This window comes from Eurypyga helias, unplaced genomic scaffold (genome assembly GCF_000690775.1).
Source record: "Eurypyga helias isolate BGI_N326 unplaced genomic scaffold, ASM69077v1 scaffold32121, whole genome shotgun sequence".
NCBI lineage: Eukaryota > Metazoa > Chordata > Aves > Eurypygiformes > Eurypygidae > Eurypyga > Eurypyga helias.
The window spans coordinates 38791-61573 of record NW_010229498.1 but is presented as its reverse complement, the minus strand read 5'-3'; the positions used below and the strand labels follow the sequence as shown (position 1 = coordinate 61573).

General features: G+C 37.2%; 1 protein-coding gene across 1 annotated transcript in view; it reads right to left on the bottom strand.

Moving 5' to 3' along the window:
• LOC104516185 (transducin-like enhancer protein 1) overlaps nucleotides 1–22783 on the bottom strand; it is a gene marked incomplete at both ends in the record, with an annotated part of 61363 nt that overhangs the window by 1030 nt on the left and 37550 nt on the right. The window contains 6 exons of the mRNA XM_010160427.1: nucleotides 6810–6886; nucleotides 8304–8494; nucleotides 9184–9328; nucleotides 10129–10281; nucleotides 11771–11824; nucleotides 14776–14892. Of these exons, the coding sequence (XP_010158729.1) occupies nucleotides 6810–6886; nucleotides 8304–8494; nucleotides 9184–9328; nucleotides 10129–10281; nucleotides 11771–11824; nucleotides 14776–14892 (737 nt within the window). The remainder of the gene's footprint in view (nucleotides 1–6809; nucleotides 6887–8303; nucleotides 8495–9183; nucleotides 9329–10128; nucleotides 10282–11770; nucleotides 11825–14775; nucleotides 14893–22783) is intronic.

Here is a 22783-nt window from a genome sequence, read left to right as displayed (position 1 = left end):
GTGCCCCCCCCCCCCCCCCCAGTTTTAAGTACATCCCTAGTTCTGGGTTTTTTGACCCTACTGTTACTTTAACAGCATTCTTCAAAGGCCAAAGTGGATTAAAAAAATGGTGAGATATGATTATCTTCTTTTTTTAACTAATGATCTATCCTCTGCTTAGTGACACATTCATTTTTCTCATATAATCTTGTATTCAAAATTGCCCTCTCTTTTCTAAATGTACCTTCTTCAGAAATCTTCACTCATTGTAGCTCAACTACCAGTATAGCATCCCTCTTCCAAGGGCCCAACAACAGATAAATCAATTTAATCTTCTGTTTTGAGCTCTGAGCTAGTATTTTCAAAGTATTTTATTGCATGTTTCCAAGTATTGCACAGTTTGAAAGGAAGGAACAAGCAAGATGTTGGGACCAGTAACAGACATCACAAAGCAACAGAATATGCCCAGAAGCACAGCAGAAGATACTCATTTTAAAAGAAAAAAAGGAGTGAGAAGTGGAGAGGTGAAAGAACACTGTAGTTCTTTCATACAAAAGGTAACAGTGGAAACAGTTTCCCCATACAATATCACAGTTTTCCCAGAAGGGACAGGTAAAACCTGTTAACAGTAACTGCTGATAAAGAAAGAAGACATTAATAGTGCATACACATGCAATTCCTCTATCTCATTCATGTCTCATGGATGGACATGTGAGTAGAAAGCCTGCTCAGAGAACACACAGAAATGGTGAACAAACGTGTGCAAAAGACTACAAATCTTTTTTTGTCATGGAAATGTCAGGAATGGGAAATGCACAATAAGTAAGGAAGTGCAAAGATCACTCTATTAAGACGTACACAACATGCACAGCATATCAAATTTATTTCTGCCCATGGGACTCTCTCATGTGACGAATTGCAGTAATGATAAAGGCTTAACTCTCTCATTTCTGTGAAGAGAAGTACACAGGAGAGTCTCAAAACAGTTATTGACTAAACAGATAAAGCACACGGTGGGAGAGGGAGCAGAAGAGGAGTGGCAACAAGACTGCATGGCGCTGAACTACTGCTCAGGTTCAGATACATAATCCAACTAAAGAGGCTGAAAAGCTGGGCCCCATCCTGGGCTCCAGATCAAAGTGAGGTGCAGAATATTTGTTAGCAATAAGAATACACAGAAACGCACAACTTGGAAGTCTCAGCTTGCCCTTGATTTTAACGTGGACAGACGAAAAACAATTAAGTATTAAGCAATTTTTTCCAGCATGTTCAAGATTAATAATCTACTTGTACGTGTTTTTTTTTTTAAAAGGTTACACTGTGTTGTGTTCAGTTCAAAATTACCTAAATAACTGGTGTTTTGAAATGTTTCTGTGCATACACAGCTTCACAGTTCTTGCTGAGATGGGAGAAAAACAATAAAAAAATTTTTTCAAGCACTTCATGCATACTGTAGAATTACCATGACTCCTGCCCTGAAACACCAGAGTCTTACTCAGCCTACTTCTAAACCTCTAGAATTTTATTAGATATGCCCATGTTTAAAGTGTGGTTATATAGATTATAAGACTAGTCTTTTTTTTTATCATCACGGGCAGACATCTTCTTCCCAGACTGTTTGGTCAGGACTCAGGACGACCAAGTTTGAAGGCCTAACAAACAGCCTAGTGATAGTTTCTTACAAGCCAAGAGAGCTTTTTCTACAGCACAAGTTATCAGCAATCCACTGTGTAATACCTGTTACTTACAAAAAAACCTGCATCATCTGCAAGGCCTCCACTCCCTAGACAAGGAAAGCTTCTGTCTCCAGAGGAACACTGTACTGGAGACAGCAGTGTAAACAACTATTCGCAGCTCAGTCACTATTGTCCTTGGCTATCTCTCCGGCAGGGTCACCATGACAGAGGGCCTACTCTGCTACTTCTAGGGAATAGAGCACTTCCATGCTATACCTACAAAGCTGTAGGTGTACCTACATATCATTAAGAAATTACCCTGGTTTTAATGTGCTAGATATATTCACAGATCTTAATTCTCAAAACAGAGAAGGATTTTGGTTGTCCAAACTTAAGAGAGTTAATATTTAGTAACACTTGGTACACTGCTGAGTTTTCTAAAGCTCAAACTATTTCTTGACAGGCCTCACTTGCCCACCCATCTTTATCCTCAACAAATTGCTATTGACATCTGAATTCCGTAACACCGCAAAAGTGTAATGCGCATTTTTGTCTTCATATGATCACCTTTTAGAATTGGCAAAGTACACCAGAAACTGCTTATCAGCTTCATGACAATCACAGTTTTGTCTCACTCACAGCATTCTGCCTCTATGAAATCTCTGGGTTCCATAATTATCCATCTTTGGTTGAATGACTTAGCATTAAGACAGACCTTCCTCATGCTGGCCTAACAACCACAGGAAACAAGTGCTTATACAACGGAATTACAATTTAATATAGAACAAGCTAAGTGCCTATCAATTAATATGTAAATATACACTTGTAATTAATTATGTAATATGAAGAGAACAGTTACAAGACAAACTTACATCACTTTTATTTAAGAAAGAGTTCTGAGAAACAGTATATTTTCACTTGTGATTATATTCTTTCTGAGTAACAGAAATATTCTTCTGATTTATTATACTATACCTAAAGACTTCTCTTCATCTGTGCAAATGAAGCACTGAGAACCTGAAGAGTTCCTACACATTACAACATGGCTGATACTAATACAACCCAGTTTCTCAACTTAAATCTGATAATTATGGCCCTCCAATTTCCAAATAAGTATCAAGTAAGTGTATAATAAGTATCATCTGACATGCTGTGGAAAATTCAGAATAGTTTTCTACTCTTCAAGGGAATATTGAATAGAACAGACCTCCACATTGATTGGCTACTTAAGAACATGGCAAATCAACTGAACTACCTACCTGCCAGCTACTTTAAGTATTCAGATTGATAAAATGCATGCAACTCCTGCCTACTTAAAGTACCATGCTTGAAAAGAAAAAAGCTTCCATTTCATCCCTCCAATTCAAATATAAATCCTTAACTAGCACAAAAGTACTGCATCAGCAAAACAGAAAAGCAGACAGTTCCTTCTACAGATGAATGTGTTTTACTTTCAGCTCTTCTTTGTACTCCAGTTTATTTTTAGTTGCAGTTATGACAACAAACAGTGAATATCTGAGTATGGTGTATCATTATATAGGACAAAGTGTCTAAGAAATAAGTAAGAAAAGATATTTGTAATGAAATAACTCCTTTTAACCTCATACATGTCACCAAACAATTCTATATAGAAGTACAAGGAGGGGAAGAAAACAACCTGTTATTCTAAAATATAGTAAAATTAGCATTCTTTAAAATATTCCTCATTGTATATTCACCAAACAAGTGTGAAGGTCATAAGAACTGAAATATTTTTAATTTTTGCCTTGAGCAATTCTGGAACAGTATACTATTCTTTCCAAAAACTCCAAAAAAAGTCAGCTTATAGCTGCAAGTTGAAAGAGTTAACATTTACCACATGAATTTCCCTTTCCTAGTAAAACAAGAAACTTATATTTTCAGATCTGTCTTGTGTCTGTGTATAACAACACATGCGTTATGTTATACACATGTCTGTGTATAACAACACATCTAAACCACATTTGAAAAAACTACAGGAAATAAATCTGTCCTCAATGCTACCATTAATTAGCAATTTCAGACACCAGCAAGCAATAATGGGGACATAAGTTTTAGCAGCCATCTTGAAAATACACTGTCAGTGCACAATCCAACTACTAGAAAGTGTGGTTCATATCAAGGAGGAATCCACAAGAACATTAATTTACCATCTGTAGAAGACTAAAAAAAACAACCCACACCAATCCCAAAAACAGAAGAGCTGCTAAGAAAAGAATAATCTACTGATGGGAATCAACTTTGAAACTAAGAATGTAAGTTCTTATCTTATGCGCATTCATACACAAATACAGGTATCAAGTCCTTGTCCATAAAATTACTGAATTACAAACAGCTAAGATGAGATCACACACATGTACATCAAAAATATCAACGTGATAAGAAAAACCTGAAAATCCTCATAGGACATAATTTTTAAAAACCCAACCTGCTACCAAATGCAAAGATAGCTCATTTGTAAAATTAAGAAACTGCTGAAGACACTGACTTTCTAGACTGCTACCCAATTTCCCAAGTACATCTGTACCACTGCTAATAAGATTAGACTCTGCAAAGAGCAAAACTGAAGGAATTGGATTCACAAACATAAAGTGGTAGTAAAGACTTGTATTTAATCAAGTTACAAAATAAGGCAAGCAAAAGACAAGCTTTCCAGACAAGAATCCGGTGATAAAAATCAGATAAATAAGTAGAAGTGGGTTTTCTAACAATCTAGTCATTAACAGATCTCAGAATACACAGGGCTTAAAGAAAATCGGGAGCTATCAGAAATGTCATTTCTTTGGAAAGAAAGGAACTTAATCTTCTCTTGGAAGCAGGGCTTGGTGAAAAAAAAAAATGTCCCAGCATCACCACTGATAAAAATGTTCAGCCATAAGCATAAACATGGCTACCCATTCAACATTTCAATCTGAAAACTCTGTACTACTTGCAACAAGACTCATACTAAAACTCCACATCTCACAAAACAAATTCAATGTGGCACCTTAATTACACTCTAGGAAAGGCAGATTTTAAAAATAAACCAGGAGTACTCCACTAGTTTGCATGATTATATAACCAATATACAGAAAATATAGGAAACTTGCCTAATGTAGGCAGGCAAGAGATACTCAAAGATGGTGCAGGTAGCAGAAGGCATCTAGCTAGCTGTAGCCCAACAAGACTAAAACAAGAGATCATTCTAAAGCTGTCAATGGAAAGATAATTGATCAGTTTATGGAATTTTAGGTTTGCCTCACTTACAATAAAAATAAGCAAAGAAGTCACTGTAGATGAAATTACTAACTCAGTTCAAGTAACACGACCACAAAAAAAACACAACAGAACACACAAAATCAGTTGGAGAGTAGGGATTATGTATCGAAGTGGGCAATCTACAAAGCAATGTGAATGAAGTGCTGAAAACACTAAATAAAATCTAGAAAACCAAACCACACAGACTGTAATTTAGCTACGAAATACCAGGATACAAAGTATAGTAGCATACACACAATGCTTTTGTGCCTTGAATAGAGTATCAACAACTGGAAGTAAGCCACAGAAAATTTCTGACTGAACAAAAATAGGTTTTCATGGCTTATATTATAAAGTATTGCCAGGCATTACTAATGGAATAAGTCACTGAAAGCTTATACTTGTTTAAAAGTAGAAACTTACAGCCACTGGACTATGCGCTCTCCAAAAATACTTTATATAAATATGCCAAATTCTACTAAAGTCAGCAAGAATGAGTCTGACTCTTAACAAAAGAAGGTTTAGAGAACAAAGCCTGTTCCTCACTCTACCAAATTTAAATACACCACCATTTGATATGTACACCAATTCACTGAGCCCTCACTTCAGTAATCTTGTCAACATACCACCAACTTTTGAGTAAATCCAAGATTAGCAGGTTTCACACACTGCCAACAGATAGCTAAGTCTGTTCTCACAAGCATGGTGGAGAAGAACGAAAATACATTCAGAATGGCTTTCCTAACCTAAGCCTATTTCTTCCCTACTGTTACAGAAAAAGAGTAGAAGAAAAATACACAGGTTTCGGCCTGTAATCTGGTGTACTTTTTTTGCACAACTGACAATACAATGTATCACTAGCTATTAACAGGATTTGAAAATGAAGGCAAACAGAAATATGTATGTGTATAACTTTAACCACAATGTCTTAGAACTTAGTATCCTAAAAGCAGTATTTTCTGAATTTTTCCTCAAGCTGCAAGACTAAAAATTAAACCGTAACAGATCGGTAAACTCAATAGGAACACCCAGCACAGGTAGTGCAGTGTTAAGCAAGTGTCAAATTATGTAAGCACCTAGGTAGAGAGAAACTACTCTAACTGCAACTTTCTTTTGAAAGAGAAAAGAGGACTGAAATGTCAAGCGTGAAGGGACGAACAACAGGTTCTAAGAGTGTTGAAAAACCTGTTATAATTCTCTCTGCCCCACTCTCTCCAATAAAACAGGTTAGTCAAAATTACAGTCTATGCTTTGTTTGTACCTGCATAGACTAGTTGACCATAAATACTTACAATAATCCCATTCTTTAAGAGGTCATACATGTTCATGTCACTACTGCACATGGATAAGCTCAGTCTTAATAGTCAACCAAAGACAAATTACTGAAAAGTTTGATGTATGCTGTTTTGGTGAATTTATTTCATTGTAACATCAATAAGCCACAGCATCACAGCAGTATTTTACTTATACCCACTGTGATCAACAGTTGCAGACTCTCATGCCTGATAAAACCGGTGCCAGACAAGGAGTCTGTGGGTTTGCACTTACACATTTATGCTCAGCATAGTATGAAGTTTAGTTTCAATGTTTTTACTCTACACATTTTAGCACTACCATTTTGTAGCCCCCTTTATTTTTCCCAGGAAGGAGCAAATTAAAAAAAAAAAATCTTAAAGTATACTTTCAACAGCTTCTAATTGGAAATAGGTACACACATACATACCTGTTTTCGGATATGACAACCACCATTCGGTAATTTATATGCTGCACCTCTTACTAGCAGAAATCTAAAACAATCTCTTGGGAATACTCATTTTGGAATTCTTGTTCACTGACACAAGATAATGTTATCTTCTCTAGGTATTGCAGATATTACCAAAATTTTAAAAGGGTACTTACGGTTTTCCCCCAGGAATCCCTGCTAGATTTGGAGGGATTCCAGGTACTCTCATGTGAGGAGGAGGATCAAACCCAACCTGACAACAAGAAATGAATTAGTTGCACACTTTAAATTTCTCATTCAAAGCCTTTTCTTCACCCCCAGGATATTAGGCATTTAACAAAAATGTGGCTGTTACCCACAGCATCAGATAAGTGTCCCTTCCTAGGGAGGGAAAAACTAGACGTTTTCCCTAGGCGTGCTTCTGCTACAAGTGTTCGTATGCAAATAGAAAACCAATAATATATGTCATGCATTCACATCACTGAGCGTAACACAAATACCCCCATATTAGCATCAAGCTAGTCCAGGAATTAGAGTCCATGGTGTGTCGGAATGTAGCCACGACAGCTCTCTTCAGCTCTGTGGCAGCTAGCTTGTACCCACACAGACACAGGATGGTGCGGGAAAGCAGTTTCAGGCCCCAGCTAGAATGTCTGCATGGCTCCATGCTGCACTGATGTGTGGGCACATCAGATGAGATCTCTCTCGTGGAGCTACACTGCAGGGTCCAGAAAATTTGTCTGCAGCTTAACTATACTGTGCCCTTTACATATTGCAATTCCATTAGATTTTTATAACCTAAGTATGTGCATTAAATAATCCAAACAGAAGTTCAGGACCAAATAGACTTTTTTCTTCTGAACACTATATCAGAGTTAAAATTCTTCTTGCTTTAGGGAGCATATATGATATTCAGAATTTACTTATTTTCACATAAAAGCCCTGTCTGCCAGTTTGAAAAGCATAGCCATATGCATTCTCCATATCTACAATAATGAGAAGATGACACCTTAAGTCTTGCAAGTTTACAAGAAAGTAACTTTCTCTACTCATGAAGCTCATCAAGCTCATCTACTCATCAAGCTCATGTTTGCAGAATCAGGCCTCTAGGTGATTCTGCTCAACAGCAGTTTTACCTACTATGCTCCATTTGCTTACTACAGTCTCAACAGCAACTATTCTTAACACACCTTTTCACAGAGCTCTAACATACATACCAACTAACTTCCCATTTCGATTTCCACAAAAAACAAAATAGAAGGACAGAGACACAGCTAAAAAGATTCCAACATACTTCAAGATTAACTTGGGACGCCTATACAGAACACAAATCTGGTTCAGCAATAGAAAAGCAGATGCCCACAGCTCCAACTACATACTTCGTAGCTATCAAAACTTTTTCCATTTAAAGCATAATTTTTGTAATTTATTGATTAGACTAAGAGCTGATGAAGGTGAAGAAAAAAGGAAACATACAGAAACACACCAAGATTCTTTGTTTTCAAGGTGTGAATTTCTCCAGCCACAGAGCAAAGTGAAGCACACAGTGAAACTGTCATGCCTCTGGCTCTGTTATAACTTGGGAATTTGACAGCGCTAAATGAAGCGTGTAGCTCTTCTCAGTGAATCACAACTCACACAACTGAGATTGCATGCAACGTATGGCCTACCATAGGAGATCTTCCATAGGCAACCACAGCAGCTGCAGCAGCCGCCGCACTCATCTGGGGTGACATATTGTGCAGACTGGCATAGGCTGCCCCTGGACTGGTTAACTCCCCATTCATGCCAGCATGAGGTACCATTCCAAATGGAGCAGGGTACGGTCCTGGTACTGCCAACGGTGTCCGCAGACCAGCAGCTACGGAATAATGAAACCAGGTAGGGTTTTTTTAATATATTCCTGCACACAGGGGAGAAACCAGCACTTTTTTCTCCCTGCAATACCTAACCTTCCCAAAAACATTGCCATATTTTATGAATACCACCACCCTCTTTCCATGCAGTGTAAATAAAATCTACTGAATTCTGAACTTGCTGATTACTTCTAACATTACCTATTTCCCTTTCTATAGTATTTCCCTGTTTACATTAATCTCTCCTTTGCCAAATTAAGCAGTAAAGCTGACAGGCATGGTTTACACAGCTCATGTCTGAAGCAACTATGCTGTACCAGCCTGAATAGCAAAAGTAAACTTCCCCCTGCATTTGTCAAGATTTACACTGCAGCAAATATTAGTAGACTCAGACAAAGGCTGGAGAAGAGATTGCATTCAGAGTAAGTACCAGAAACTTCTCAGAAGTCTTTTATATTGCATTCAGTCTCTGGACTGTTTGCAAAAAAGATAAAGACAAAAGTAAAGAGAGAAGGATAAGAGATTGAAAGATATTCAAATTCTTGATAATCCAAACATCTGCTTCTCATCAAGCCCTCTCTTGATATCAAGAACAAAGCAATACATTTAGTTAACATTTGCACAGAACTACATATGTTAAAAAAAAAAAAAGATTGATTTTGGAACCGTAAAAACAGGTGAGGTAATGCATTACCAGCTTGGTTAACCAGAGGGTCCATTGTTGGAGGCTTGCCAAGGCCTGGACGAAGTCCTGGCGTTGCACTAGTGCCTGGGGTTGGCACATCACTTCGAGGAGTTGGTGTGTTGGATTTCAGAACAGGCGTGCTGGCTTTGTCATGCTGGTATCATTAAACAAATTAAATGAGTATTATTTTTAATCCAGGCCATATTATACAATTTATCACAACAGCAGCTGGGATGCTGGGCACCTATTACCTAGTCCCTCAGCCAATTTTCATAAATCCATGCAATGCTGACAACATTAACTTGTGAGAGAGAAATGCTGACCTTTTTGATTACTGCCAAAATTAAAATGAGGAAAGAAACGTAGAAAGTTATTTTTCCTTCTTCCATTGGCATGGAAAAAAATACTAGAGCTATTCTTTTTTTTTCAGGACAATGTACTTTGCCTCATCAAATTATTTTACCTTGAAAACGTAACTGTCTCAATTATTATTGGACACAGAAAATCTAAATACTAAATTCAAATACTATGAAACTTACAAATAATCTGTTCAAATTATTACTGATGCTTCAGGAAAAGTATTCAAAGAGTAAAGGCTTTTTTAAGAGAGTTTTACAAAAGCCTGAAGAACTCCTTAGTGACTATACACAGACTATGTTAAACCATAAGCTATTGGAGAAAAAAAAAATAATGCTTAAGCGACTCTTGTACTTTGTAATAAATTTGCAATTCATTTGACAGAAGTGTAAGAAAAAATAAAAACGAAGCAGAAAATACTGGTAAGGAGGAAAGCTGAATAATACTATAAAGGTCTGGTAAAATGGTAGTCTATTTCAGCTTCAAATGTTTAAAGCCATGTACTTTCTGCTACATGCAGTTACAGGAGAATGAACAGTTACAGTTAGATTTTACAAGACAGAAGAATATTTATCTGGACAACTGACTGCTACCCACCAGACTCATTTCTTTGGATTTGAGGGAAGCAGAACTTCCTGACGAGGCCGTAGATGCTGGACTGCTAGAGGCATCTTTCTTCAGCAGGCGGGTTTTATCTATACCGTTTTCACGTGGCGAATGACTCGGACTTGCCCTTGGGGAAGAAGGGTCCTAAAGCAATGGGATGGGAAGAACAGCACAGAACCCTGTCATGGGCTGGTACACAAACACCATGAAGGAGGCTATGAGGAAAAAAACTAGAACAATGTAAGCAGTAATTTCAAGTGACAAGGCATTTCATTACTTCTATAGAAAAAAACCCTGATATCTTAATCACTTTAGAGACATAAGTTCATATAGTAAGCAATCTGATTTTATTTTACACTACATGTAATCATAAACTGTTTCCAAGCATAGAGGTGGCTATCTAAGGATACCCAAGTATAAACTGAGGCAAGTGGGCACAATACTGAGAAGAGCAAGACCAACAGTAACTGCAGTTAAGTTTACGCTGTTTCTTCCTTGTGCATTCTCCAAGCGCTGCTTAGTGGCAACAAACACTTCAAATCTCTTTTAGGCCATACAAGCCTTGCTTGTCTCTGTCATCAGAAGAAAAGATAAAGACACATGCTTTACATGGCATAATATCTCTTACTGCTTTCTAAATACCATCTGCAATTGCCTCACTACTTAAACCTACAGGAAAAACTGAAATCACCTCTCAGGTGATTATCTTTTCTCTTCCAGAGGCACTCTCTGCATTTACTTTAACCTGAAAGAGGCAGCCCAGCAAGCTACAATGCCATCAGAGCTCTGCAGGTTCTCCATGCTCCTTTGGCTAGTGAGGGTAGCAGCAGGGAGGAAGCAGTCCTCACAAGAGGGCATTAAGTTTGCTGATTGATTACTGAGCACTTTCATTGTAAGTAGGGTTTCTGAAAGGATTACTAAAACCCGTGGTTAGACACCCATTTTTCTACTTGGCTGACATCATTTGGGCACTTTGAGCTGCTGAAGAAACCTCTCCCGTCAGCTTCTCTCCCTGTGCTTTTCACAGAGCAGGACGACCTCACTACCATATTCGAGCTTCCTAAATCTCTTTGTTAAATGAAATAAAAGACAAATAAAAGGGAAGGCCTATCCCTTCACCTTAATGCCACTGCCAAATCTCTGCCCTGGAGAAAAAAGATGGCTACGACCTCTGGAAAATTTTGTGAACCGAGTGACTTTATTCTAAAAAACAAGCATTTCTAGAAAATGCTGTCCTTAACATAGCCATTAAAATGCTAGTAATTTTTAATGTACCAAAAATGTTTTTAATAGTTTTCTTAAATACAAGCTTAGGTAGTCTTCTGTGTTCACTTGAAGACAGTAGTTTGAACACCACAACCCTACCATCATCACACCACAACACTCCACTACAGGGCAGCTGTGAAACGTCAGAATGTAAATGCAGAGGGAACAGACCTGGACAAAGAAGTAGAAGGAAAAGGCCAAGAGGGCAGTCAGATAAAGCTCAGAGGGAGACCTAGTAACTGCAGTACAAACGAAAAGGAGTAGTTGTGAATATTTTAATATATCCACACAGAGGATAACACCTAAATGCACTTTTCTTTTAACCTTTGGGCAAATATTAAGACTACAAAAATGAAAAAAATGTTACCTCATTGGATACATCTACAACCAAGTTATCGTCACTCTTGTCACCATCACTGTCCTATTAAAAATAAATAAATATAGTGTTCATTTCAATTAGTACGTTATGAGTGCAGAGAGAAAGACGACGCATCTACTCATTCTTTTGGCTTTCCTAAACAAAAAGCAAACAGCCTTTCATTAACTTATTAGCAATAGAGAAATCGATGAAAACACACACACAACACTTTATTTCTGCTTTCATAATAAAACCCAAATAAGGTAGAACTAGTTGAATGATAGTATTCTCACATCAGTGCAAGATGGTCAAAAACCATTAACATTGCCACTACTCCTAAAAAAGAAACTCATTCTGTTCATATGCTAATCTTAAGTGTTAATCTTATGGAAATTACTGCTTGTGCATACCTAAAAAAACCCCCCACCCTGTCTCAGAAAAGTGGAGCTTTTTTGCATTTGTTTGATGAATTAACTTCCTCAAAGTGATAAGACAATTTTTCTCCTTTTCCAGAAAGGAAAGTTTTGAAATGGAAAGTTCTGGGAAAGAAAAAGCTTCCGCAATGCCAAGACATTTCAGTGTTTCTGTCTAACAAAACAAAAATACTTTGACATTCCTGAACGGAAATAGTTTTATTGTGGCTTGTCAAGCTGCATTTTGACTGTTTCACATAAATCTGTGTTCACCTCAGCTGCTCTAGTGCTTCACCATAGCTGTTACTCAAGTGCCTCCTGGTCCCTGTCTAAAAAGTCCCAGTAGACATTTTCTGATACACACGGTCTAGTGATTTCCACAGTCCACCATGGTGGTTCAACCAGAAGGCGAGTCTTAACTCAAAAACAAATAAATAGATGCACCCACGAAACTCACCCCCAAAAAGAAAAGAAAAATCAATTGAATGATAAAGCTTAAATTTTTTGTGTGAGCAAGTTTGACATTTCTAATAACAATATTTCTAGTTAAAAAGTTTCTAGGCAAACGAATCAGACACACAAAATTGCTCAAACTGTCCTCCATCTCTTGCTTTCAAGAGATCACTTCTGTTTTCACACTTAACATGGGCAGACAAAGTAAAACATCAGTTCCTTCCTCTCACTTCAGGCCATAAATGTTTGAAAAAAACACAAACCCCAAAAACCCAACAGATAGGAAGGAAGGGTTGAAACTGCTTTAGTAGCTGGATATTGCTCCAAGAAATACCACAAACAGATTAGGGACCCACAAGTGCCAGTGAAGATGGAATGGTGGCTTTATTTGATACTCAGGAAGCTGTCCAACCAAAGGGTGCAAAAGGAAAAAGAAGAGGAAAGCTTCAGTCCCAGTTATCTGCCACCTCTGAAAAAGTATGAAGCACCAAGAAGGCAGGAATAGGACAGAACAAAGTTGAGAATGCAGTAGGTGGGACACTTGCTGACCAGGAATAGTCCCCCTGAGGAGGGAAAAAATTATTGCCAAGCAACAATTAAGTGCACTCCACTGGCTTTGGTATCTTGAATAATAGAAATTTACTGGGACTATCAAAGACATCTCCTATAGGTACCACTATTAATATCAGAAGATTCTCCTCATTAACAAACCCATAGGTTGAAACCATACAGGTTGTAACATGAAAATCTGCCAGAAGTCAAAACTAAAACTAATTTTAAAAAAGGAAATTTTTTCATCTTATTTCCAAAACCAAGAATTTCTACAACTCATTTATCTCCCTTCTGACAAAAGCAGTATTTCCTTTTCCTTATCAAGGCCTCAACCAAAGTGAGCTTGAAATCAGCAGCTCTGTGGTTGCAGAATCAGGGAACCTATAAAAATAAAGTTGTTCTTCCATATTAGAATGAATTTAGAACTTTAAAATATCCTTGCTTTGCTCAATTCTTTATTTTGATGCTGCCCTTATCTGCAAAATCCATTTCAAGCAAACAGCACCACACTTTCAAAATGTGGATTAAATCAATCTGCTTCTACAGTGCAATTATATACTTTCTTGTATTTCTGCTGGAAAGAAATTGAAAAGCAAGTAAGTTGAGCTTTTTCTTCCTTTTGTTTTTATATCAAATGTAGCTTAAGAATGCTTAATTTCAAATATTTAAAATTAAAGTTGCCCATAGAATATTAAACCCTCAAAGTTGAGGGAGTAACATGGCAAAGTTTGACAAACCTTCCTGTAATCAACATAAGGTTATTAGAAAGCAGTGGAAATACAACTTGCAAAACCGTAACAGTACTGCAATACCACAATGTGCAGAAATGGAAAAGTAACCCCATCTACTGTCAGTAGCTCCAGGGATATCCAACAGGCACTCAGATATTCTGGGTCCAAGTGGAGAGAAATTAACCCAAAAGACATTGAGGAAACAAAGCGGCAGCTGACGTTCTCTTGTGTTTCCCTAACGAGGAATTATTTAGTGACTGGATTCATATGAACCAGTCAATTTCCCACATTACTGCTATGTCAAAGAATATCATCTTCTGTTGGATTTCAGTTCTGCTTTTCATACTTCACACCTGTCCTAGTCTCTGAAGTCTGAGTATCATCCCAGGATTTGGCTAAGCATTTAGGCTTGAAATTGAAAGCCTAGTTAAACCTTTTTGTGGTTCACATACACCACATGGTTGTACTGAAATCCCTCTCCAAAACCAAACTAGTCAAAAATGCAGAACACAAACTGAACATTTTATATTCAAATTTGCTTACTGCCACATTAACCAAAAGCAAACTTCAGTAAGTTGGTACAGCCTCTTAACATATGCAATTTGCAAAGGTAATTCTTACTCAGTGTGGTAATAGGTAGTATCAGAAAAATTTACTAACACTGATCAATAAAATCCTCCATGTCAAACAAACCTGCAAGTTTTAGAGCAGCTCAGAAAGGATCTCCTGCTAAATCCTGAGAAATATCCTGGAGCTACCCAGCCATGCAAAACACATTCCCTTGTTCTTCACAGCTCTTTTACTCCTCATACGAGTATATTATGTGCAAATAAATTAATCATTTCTTTGACACAGATCTGCTTACATAGTGGCTGGAATCCTTATCATCCACCTTTCTCTTTTTGATGTCATTGGTATATTCAGGGCCATTCCTGCGTTTATCTGTGCTTCGCAGACTGTCCGGGACCAACAAAGAATTACTCTGTGAAGGCAGAAAACAAGGTCAATAAAAATTCCTTTCAGGATACCTTCATATATGCTTAAAAGAAAAAATCAAATTGGATGTGATAGATGTTTTAGAAATGTGATACCTACATAGTCTTTCATTCCATTTAATTCAAGTCAAAGTCCTCCAGGCAACATGTACAGCTTTACACATTCTAAGCAGCCTGGCTTTCATTGTTCAACTTATCGAAAGTTTAATTCACTTGTCAGTCACCATCTATTTAACTAATTAATTCAACTGAATTTGTTGTTGAGGAGAAGCAGGATTGCTGTTTATTCATGAGCAGTTAACAATTATTTTTTTAATATACATATCCCATATATTAGAAAATATTTAATAGATTGGCTGGTTGACTGCTCACTTCTAGACCATCATAAATAGATGAGACTTCGGTATGTCTACACCTGAGGCATAGATAGATGTAGGGTAAATTGCCTTTAACTGTTAAAATAACAAATATTTACCAGATAAGGTTATGCAGTAATTATTTGTTAGCTGCAGTAAGCTCCAATTGGATGTCTTCAACAAATGTATTGCAAACAGAGATCAAATATTTTTACTTCTAGCAAAACATTCACTACTAGTGTGAAACTAAGGCTAAAGCATTGTTTAATCAGACTTGATCTGAGAAACTGCGGCCAACACACACAGACAAGACAAAAGCAGAGACTAATCTTTTCCTCAAACTACACCCACTGCTTTCATTCATGCTAAGTTATGCTAAGTACAAACTGTTGACCCAAAGAGAAAAGCATTTTAGACATTTTTCAGTCACATGACAATTTGACATGCCTGCGATTCCCATCTCCTTCTCCATTCCAGCTAAAGCATTAAAACGTGTTACAATGAGTTCTTTTAAGTGCAGGATTAGCATATGCAAGAGGGCAATTTGTTCAGTGATGTGTTAATGCTGTGAACAATACTGAATGAGTTGAGGGGGGGATTCGCAAAGACCTGGTAAGCCTAGTTCCTAAAAGGCAAGTGCATGCTTATATAAATAAATACATGCTCACATAAATATATATGTCATTACATGCATATATGCATCTCGACAGAAAAGCCTAATACCAACATACATAATATGATCTAAGTGTAAGCCCTCAAGGGAAATATTTACACATCGACCCAAAAGCCAGAGATACTTACTCTGAATATATCATAAACATAAAATAATAGCCAGTGAACTGTGCACTGAACGGCTTCCCTTTTAAAACCTGAGGACACCACGGTAGTTTTGCTCAGACATTAAACGTTCAGTCCCAAGGAGACGGAGAACAAAACAGGGTACATAAGGTAATCTGAATCCTCTTTTTCCTACTTCAGAAGCTGCGCTTTAAAGCCAACTCTAAGCTCTTTTATTCATGACTATTCAAGCTAAACAAATGCCAAGAGGCTTACATAAAGCATATAGGAGGGTCTAATGAAATTCAGTATAAAGAAGCTCAAAATAATGTCTTTACTTCAGTGTTTTGCAGCTAAAAGGTGGGCTTGTTGGATCACTGAACTAATTGCCTTGACAAATACAGTCTGAATTTAACCCCTCATCTCCACACAGATGCACAAAGACTCAGGGTTTCACAAGTCTGAAAAACATTAAAACCCATCTTCAACATTTTAATATCGAATCATCATGCCTGTAGCATTTTAAGAAGCAAGCTGTCAATTCAAACTTGACCACGGATTTGAGTACTGCAAATGTCTTCTTAAGGAGCAAAGCCTTTTAGTTCAGATACATCCCCTAACAAAAAATAATTTAAAACCCTATTTTACTACTGAAATGTTCAGAATAAAATAATAAAGGCAAATTCAGTACAGTGAATAAACTCAGTTTCTCATTTTAAATTAGGAAGACTAAGGATGAATAACAGAAAGGTGGCACAGGAGCAGCAGCTGGGAAAAAATTAGCAGCCCTGTTATTTGAAGTTACTACATGGAAATGTAGGAAACAGACTGCACATTTTGGCATCAAATACATGTAACTACAACAGCTGGGATTTTTTTCTGGTTTACTGTAAAGTCTACCTAGACGATGCTAACAATATTCTGTATGGTTTGTTCTGTCGAATTTCAATACTGTGGACATACCTAGGAGTTCCTGTGCATACCTATCTCCCACAGTCTCCCAAATCCTAAACAAAGATTATTTGAATTTTCCTCGAAAGACTGATGGCTTACCAGATAAACATCTAACAAAATCTGCAGTCTTCACAAGCCTATTCTGCAAAACATCTCTCTTGTGGTCATATTTGCCCTGCCTTCCTCTAACTTACCACACTCACTTAAAGCACTATTCTCTGGAATCAGAGCACCCACACTAGAAGCTGTTGTAGAGCAGCTTATTTCACAGTAGCAATACTGACAGTTGCAAATAAGATCGTGACACTACTCTGGCAAAATTTGCTTGTGAACTCAATGAAATGTTACTGGGGTTTTTCCTTAAGGGCACTCTAACAACTATGACTTAAATCAGAAAAAGTATAACTTTTGATGAAAAAATAACTTGCTGCTGTAACCTACTACCAAAACTCAAGCCACCAATTGTGTAAGTTTTCATTCAACTACATGAAAATATGCATCTTTTCAAAGTAGTGCATATGCCAGATCTAGACCACTAAAGAAACAAAGGAAATAAATGAAAACATAAACAAGAACTGGGAAAGAGATGACCATACAAGCCTTGGGCTACTGACAACTCTTACTGATGTAAAGTTATGGCTCAGTGAACAGTGAGAATTCTCCTTATCTTCTCTTTAAACAAAATAATCTGTTCAGTTCTTGTACCAGGCTTACATCTGATGTATTTTCAAATGTAGCACAGGCATTTTTATTTTACCTATTAAGTTTATATAATTTTTAAATAATGCTACAGAAATTTTCATTTGGGATTGATTTTCAAGAACAATCTGTTTGTACAAAAGGGGCAAAAATATATATATACATGCAGAGTTGGTTTCCTAAAAAGAAAACTGCATAAACACCAGATCTTGTTTTGTCTTAATTTCAAGGGACTAGACATGTAATTGAGGATAATCCTTGCTTTCATACTAGGGGTTCAATGTATTTGGGATGACCAATGCAACATATGTAAATCACAAAACTCAGATCAGGACAAATGGTCAAAATCAGAGGGGTTTTTTCCCCTATAATTTAAAATTTATTCACATTAATCGCTTTTCTTCAAGTAGGTCCCAAAGCAAGAAAAAAAAACACCCTAATATAGCACTGCCTCCTGTCAAGAGTTACCAGACTGCACAAGGAGTGTGTAATAGCCAACTTGGGATCCTAAAGCAACTTTGCTGCCAGCAAAAGTTAAACTCAAACCACCAGCAGCAAATGCGAAACGAAAGCCTACTCATGATGCACCAAGAGAAGGCAGGCTCTCTATCAGGAATGTAATGCACATTATTCAAATGCGTTTCTTTGACTGACATGGTGTTGCCAGTAGGAACTACTTCCAAACCACAAGCATGTGTGGCCAGAGGTACAGGCTGAGAGCCCACAGCATCTCATTTAGTCCCAGATGCAATACAGCACAGACAACTCACTGGAACATACAGAACTGGCAACCAACTTTATGCTGATCATTCCAGCAGTTAAATAACATTATTTCCATCACATATGTGCTCATGGTTCAGCTACACCTGGTCCCAATTAAGACCTTCTCAAGTGCTGGGCTCCTTAAAGCTCCCACTCCTCTTTCCCCCAAAGACACACTCACACACTTGGTCTGTGCCTGGCCACTCACCGCCCTGCTGTACATCCAAACCAGCAACACCCACCTGCCATTACTTCTGTTAACGTGTGCTTGCCCAGGTCACCAACCAGGGATGCTGTGCTTATTTAACCACTACAGTGGACCTGTGCCCCTGCACCGCACACAAATGCTACCTACAGGTGTGGACAAGAACAAATGCAATCCCTTGTTGAGCAGGCAAAACAGGATCAAGTCTACAGAACTACAACCAAAGCACCAGTTGATCAGCACTCCCACTGCTCATCGTCAGGACAAACTAATAATATAATGGATACTGGAAGAGGGACTAGCACTTAACCATTCCCCAGCAATGCACAAGAAGATTCCATTCAAAGTTACTCAAGAATCTTTAACTTCCATTTGTTGAATTCGCTTCTTGCAAACACATGTCAACCGGCTACAATTCAGCAGGTTGTTTTAAATTACTGGTAAGGGAAAGCTACTGACTTCACCCTATTTTTGACCATCATTTTAAGTTATATTTAGACTAGTATGTGCATATTAGCAACAAGGAACTCCAGAAGCCTAAATGGATTTGAATCACTTCTCCACGCTGCCCTCTGATTACTGAATCATTAACAGAGAATGAAGCTTCTGATGATTTTACTATTTTTCTAGCTAATGTTTGTCAGAATCAGGGTATCCATAAAAATTTATACCAGATTACCCCAATCCTTCTGTCCTTTGTCATCAGCCTCACGCTGATTTGTATCAGCTACAAACCAAACTGCAATGCAGCATCCCACAGCTCTTCTGTGTGAGCAACTTGGATGGTTTGCATTCCTTAAGACGGTAAGAATTTACTTTTATTTTTATTGACCCTTTTAACTTAAAAATAAGATAACTTAAAGAAATTCAAAGTTTTTTGATTACAAGCCATATAATGGAAAATAATACTTTCTTCACAAAGGCCAAGAAGCATACATGCACTATACTGAAGAGTTCCCTACATTTTCACATAACTCCTATTATGATCCTCCCCTCCCCCCACACCCTGAGAGAATTAAAACAGAAACAGCTTGCATATAGTAACAAAACCCAAAAAAGTAGCATTCAATTGTGCATACCCCTTTCTCCAAGACTGGGAGGGGAAGAATAGGACAGAGAGCTATGACACAATATTTTTCTGCTGTAAAAAAAGAGCATTTGCTTTACAAAACAATAGCAACATTAATGCTTAACAAAGAGGCAAAAAAAATTCTTGGAATATTTATGAGTATTTCCTAAGCCTTAGAAAACAAGATCAATGTTTTTCATGAGCACAAAAGACAAACACCAACCTTACTGTAAATCCAAGCACATAATGAAGTCAGATTTCACTGTCTACAAATTATTAATGATACTATAAAATGCTGCAGAACATTTGCGTTTCTACGCTGTCCAAACAGGATACTAGAACAGTGGGAAGACAAGTGAAAAATGAACACCTAAGACAAGTTTGAAAAATGTTGCCAGTATGTTCCCTAGAGGGGGGAAAAAAAAAAAAACAAACCCCATGTGGACAAAGTTCTTTCATATTGATGTCTCCCAAAACTTAATAAAGTTTCAATTGCAAAATTTGCTTACTTTGCCTGGCTTCACTACCCACACCCAAACTGTGTCACAATAGTAGAGATACCTGCATTCCCACAATAACATGACTCAGTTTGGGATGGTTAGCCCTACATCAGCCAAAACCCACATGCCGTTATCCATGTAGTCCTAAAATTTAATTTTGGCCAAATAACTTTAGCGTATTGTGTATGAAGTATACTCTTACTACTAACTCAAATGTTACCTATTTCACAAACATGCATTTAGAAACAACTCCCTTTCATTTTACTTCCTGAAACTTTACGCAATATAAAAACAAAAATGCAGCCCTTGCCTTTCAGGCATAGCAAAAGTAGGTAAAATGGACACTGATCACAATCAAGAATAATGAAATCAGAAATCTCACTGAATTATGAAGTTTAGAAAACTTCATAAACATAAATACATAAGAGCTTGCGACTGTTTATTTGCTTAAGAAGACTTTAAAAAAATAAAAACAGTTGTCCTTTAAAAATTAATATGCTCAGATAATATGCCACATAAATATGCTTTAACTCAATGTTAGATTAAAAAAAATCTATTTATGACTGAACAGGCAAGGGACAAATTGTAAGCTTTGAAACTTGCACATTTAAAGCTGTCAGTTTATACTGATGATACTGGAAGGTCACACTAGACATACTCGATGGACATCATACTGTAGAACTGCATGGTTGTACAAAATATCACAGTTAATTTAGGTAACTAACAGACAGCACAGGTTTTGGTGACTTGGATGATGAAAGCAATCCTTTACACTTAAAATGTTACTGAAAACCAAATTGATCTTATCTTGGTGACCCAGATTTAATAAAGTAATTTGCAAAATAAGAGCCTGCTGCTTAGTTGGAATATGTAATAAACAGGCCTGCTGGTGTGGTTTGCATAGTCAAGACCAATTTTATATTATCCTTAAAAATAGATTTTAAATTAAATTTATTAAAAATAAAAGAGAACTAGAGAATTTTAAAGAGCAAATCATTCCCAGCTGATCATTTTAGCCACAGATTTGAACTTCACTTACTTGAATTCTTTCACTGAAGACATGTATTATTTACTGTTTAGGCAAGATTCTAATGCAACACTGTTTTTAAACAATTCTAAATTCAAGTTTAAGCTCACCTGGATTTAACTATTAAAGTTAATTTTAATTTTGAAGTATTATTCTCCACTGGGACCAAAATGCAGCTGTGACCACCAGAGTGCAGTAACCTGTGCTCAGTATACCCATACAGCAAAATTTTCATGAAATAAAGCCTCAGATTGTTTAAAGGTTACCTAGTGGCAAGCCCAGCATAAAACAACCTACTACAGATAATAAAGAAGCCATCATGAGTGACATACGGAGAGAGAAGTAACTGCAGCAATTTTATGTATTTTCATTAAATAAAATTGACATGTGGTAAACTAAGCACATGTCGCTGCAAATTTCCCACAACACAAAAGCCGGGTTTAATTTTTGAACAGTTGTCCTTCAACAGGCAATACCTATTCTCAGCTACAAGATTAATTCAGAGTCCAAATTTCACACCATGGTGAAGCATCTGATTTTAAACTCAAAAACAATTTAGCAAAGTACATGACTGACAAGGCAGAGGAGGATAGGAAGAGAGCAAGGACAGGAAACATAGCAACCAAAGCAAAACACAAAACCGTCACTCCCACATGTGCACACAAACATACACACTGCAAATCTCCTCCCTTAGATCCTAAGAAAAGTTTTTGAGAATCCTAGACTTAACCATCATCACTCAAAGGAATTCATCCCACTCAAAGAAATACGTCCTTAGTAAAGCTGAGGCATCAGGAAAACCCAGCTTAAAATCATGTCCACAGTTACACCATCATTAATAACAGTAAGCAACCTGAAATGAAAGCTTCTTGCTTAGTAATCTAGAAACAAAAGACTGCTGCAAAAAGATATGCGGCTAGTTTCCAAAAAAATAATTGTCAAGCCCTGGTATAAAAAAAAAATTAATATAGCAATGTAATTCAAAACACAACAGTATGAAAAGCTGTAACAAAGTAGTCCTTTGGCTGGATTTAGGATTAGAGTGTCTTAGACCAATTCTATTACAGTTATATCTAAAGGGGATAAAAAGTACTGCTATGAAATTATACCTGGACCACATATTAAGCAGTAAAGACATTAGTATAGCTTAAACAGATTCAGTTAAAGGAACTACTAGGGCCAAACACCGTCATGACATTTTAAACGTCTCACCTGTTCTGCAACTCTAATTCCTGAAAATCCAATAGGAAAAAAATCTTAACTCTAACTACTATTGTTATACTCAATGTTCGGTTTGATTTGCAGTTTCTCTCCCACCCCCAATAAGCAAGCTAAAGTTCAAGTTTCCTCAAAATCATCCTGCTCAGAAACAAACCTGATTCATAGTCCTCCAGACAAATGACTATGTTCTGCATAAACCAAGATGTATCTTAATAGAACACACATATGCCTACTATCATGAAACAGACGAAAAGGAAGACAAAACAGACACACAGCGCAACATCTGATTATTACATTACGTAGAAGTG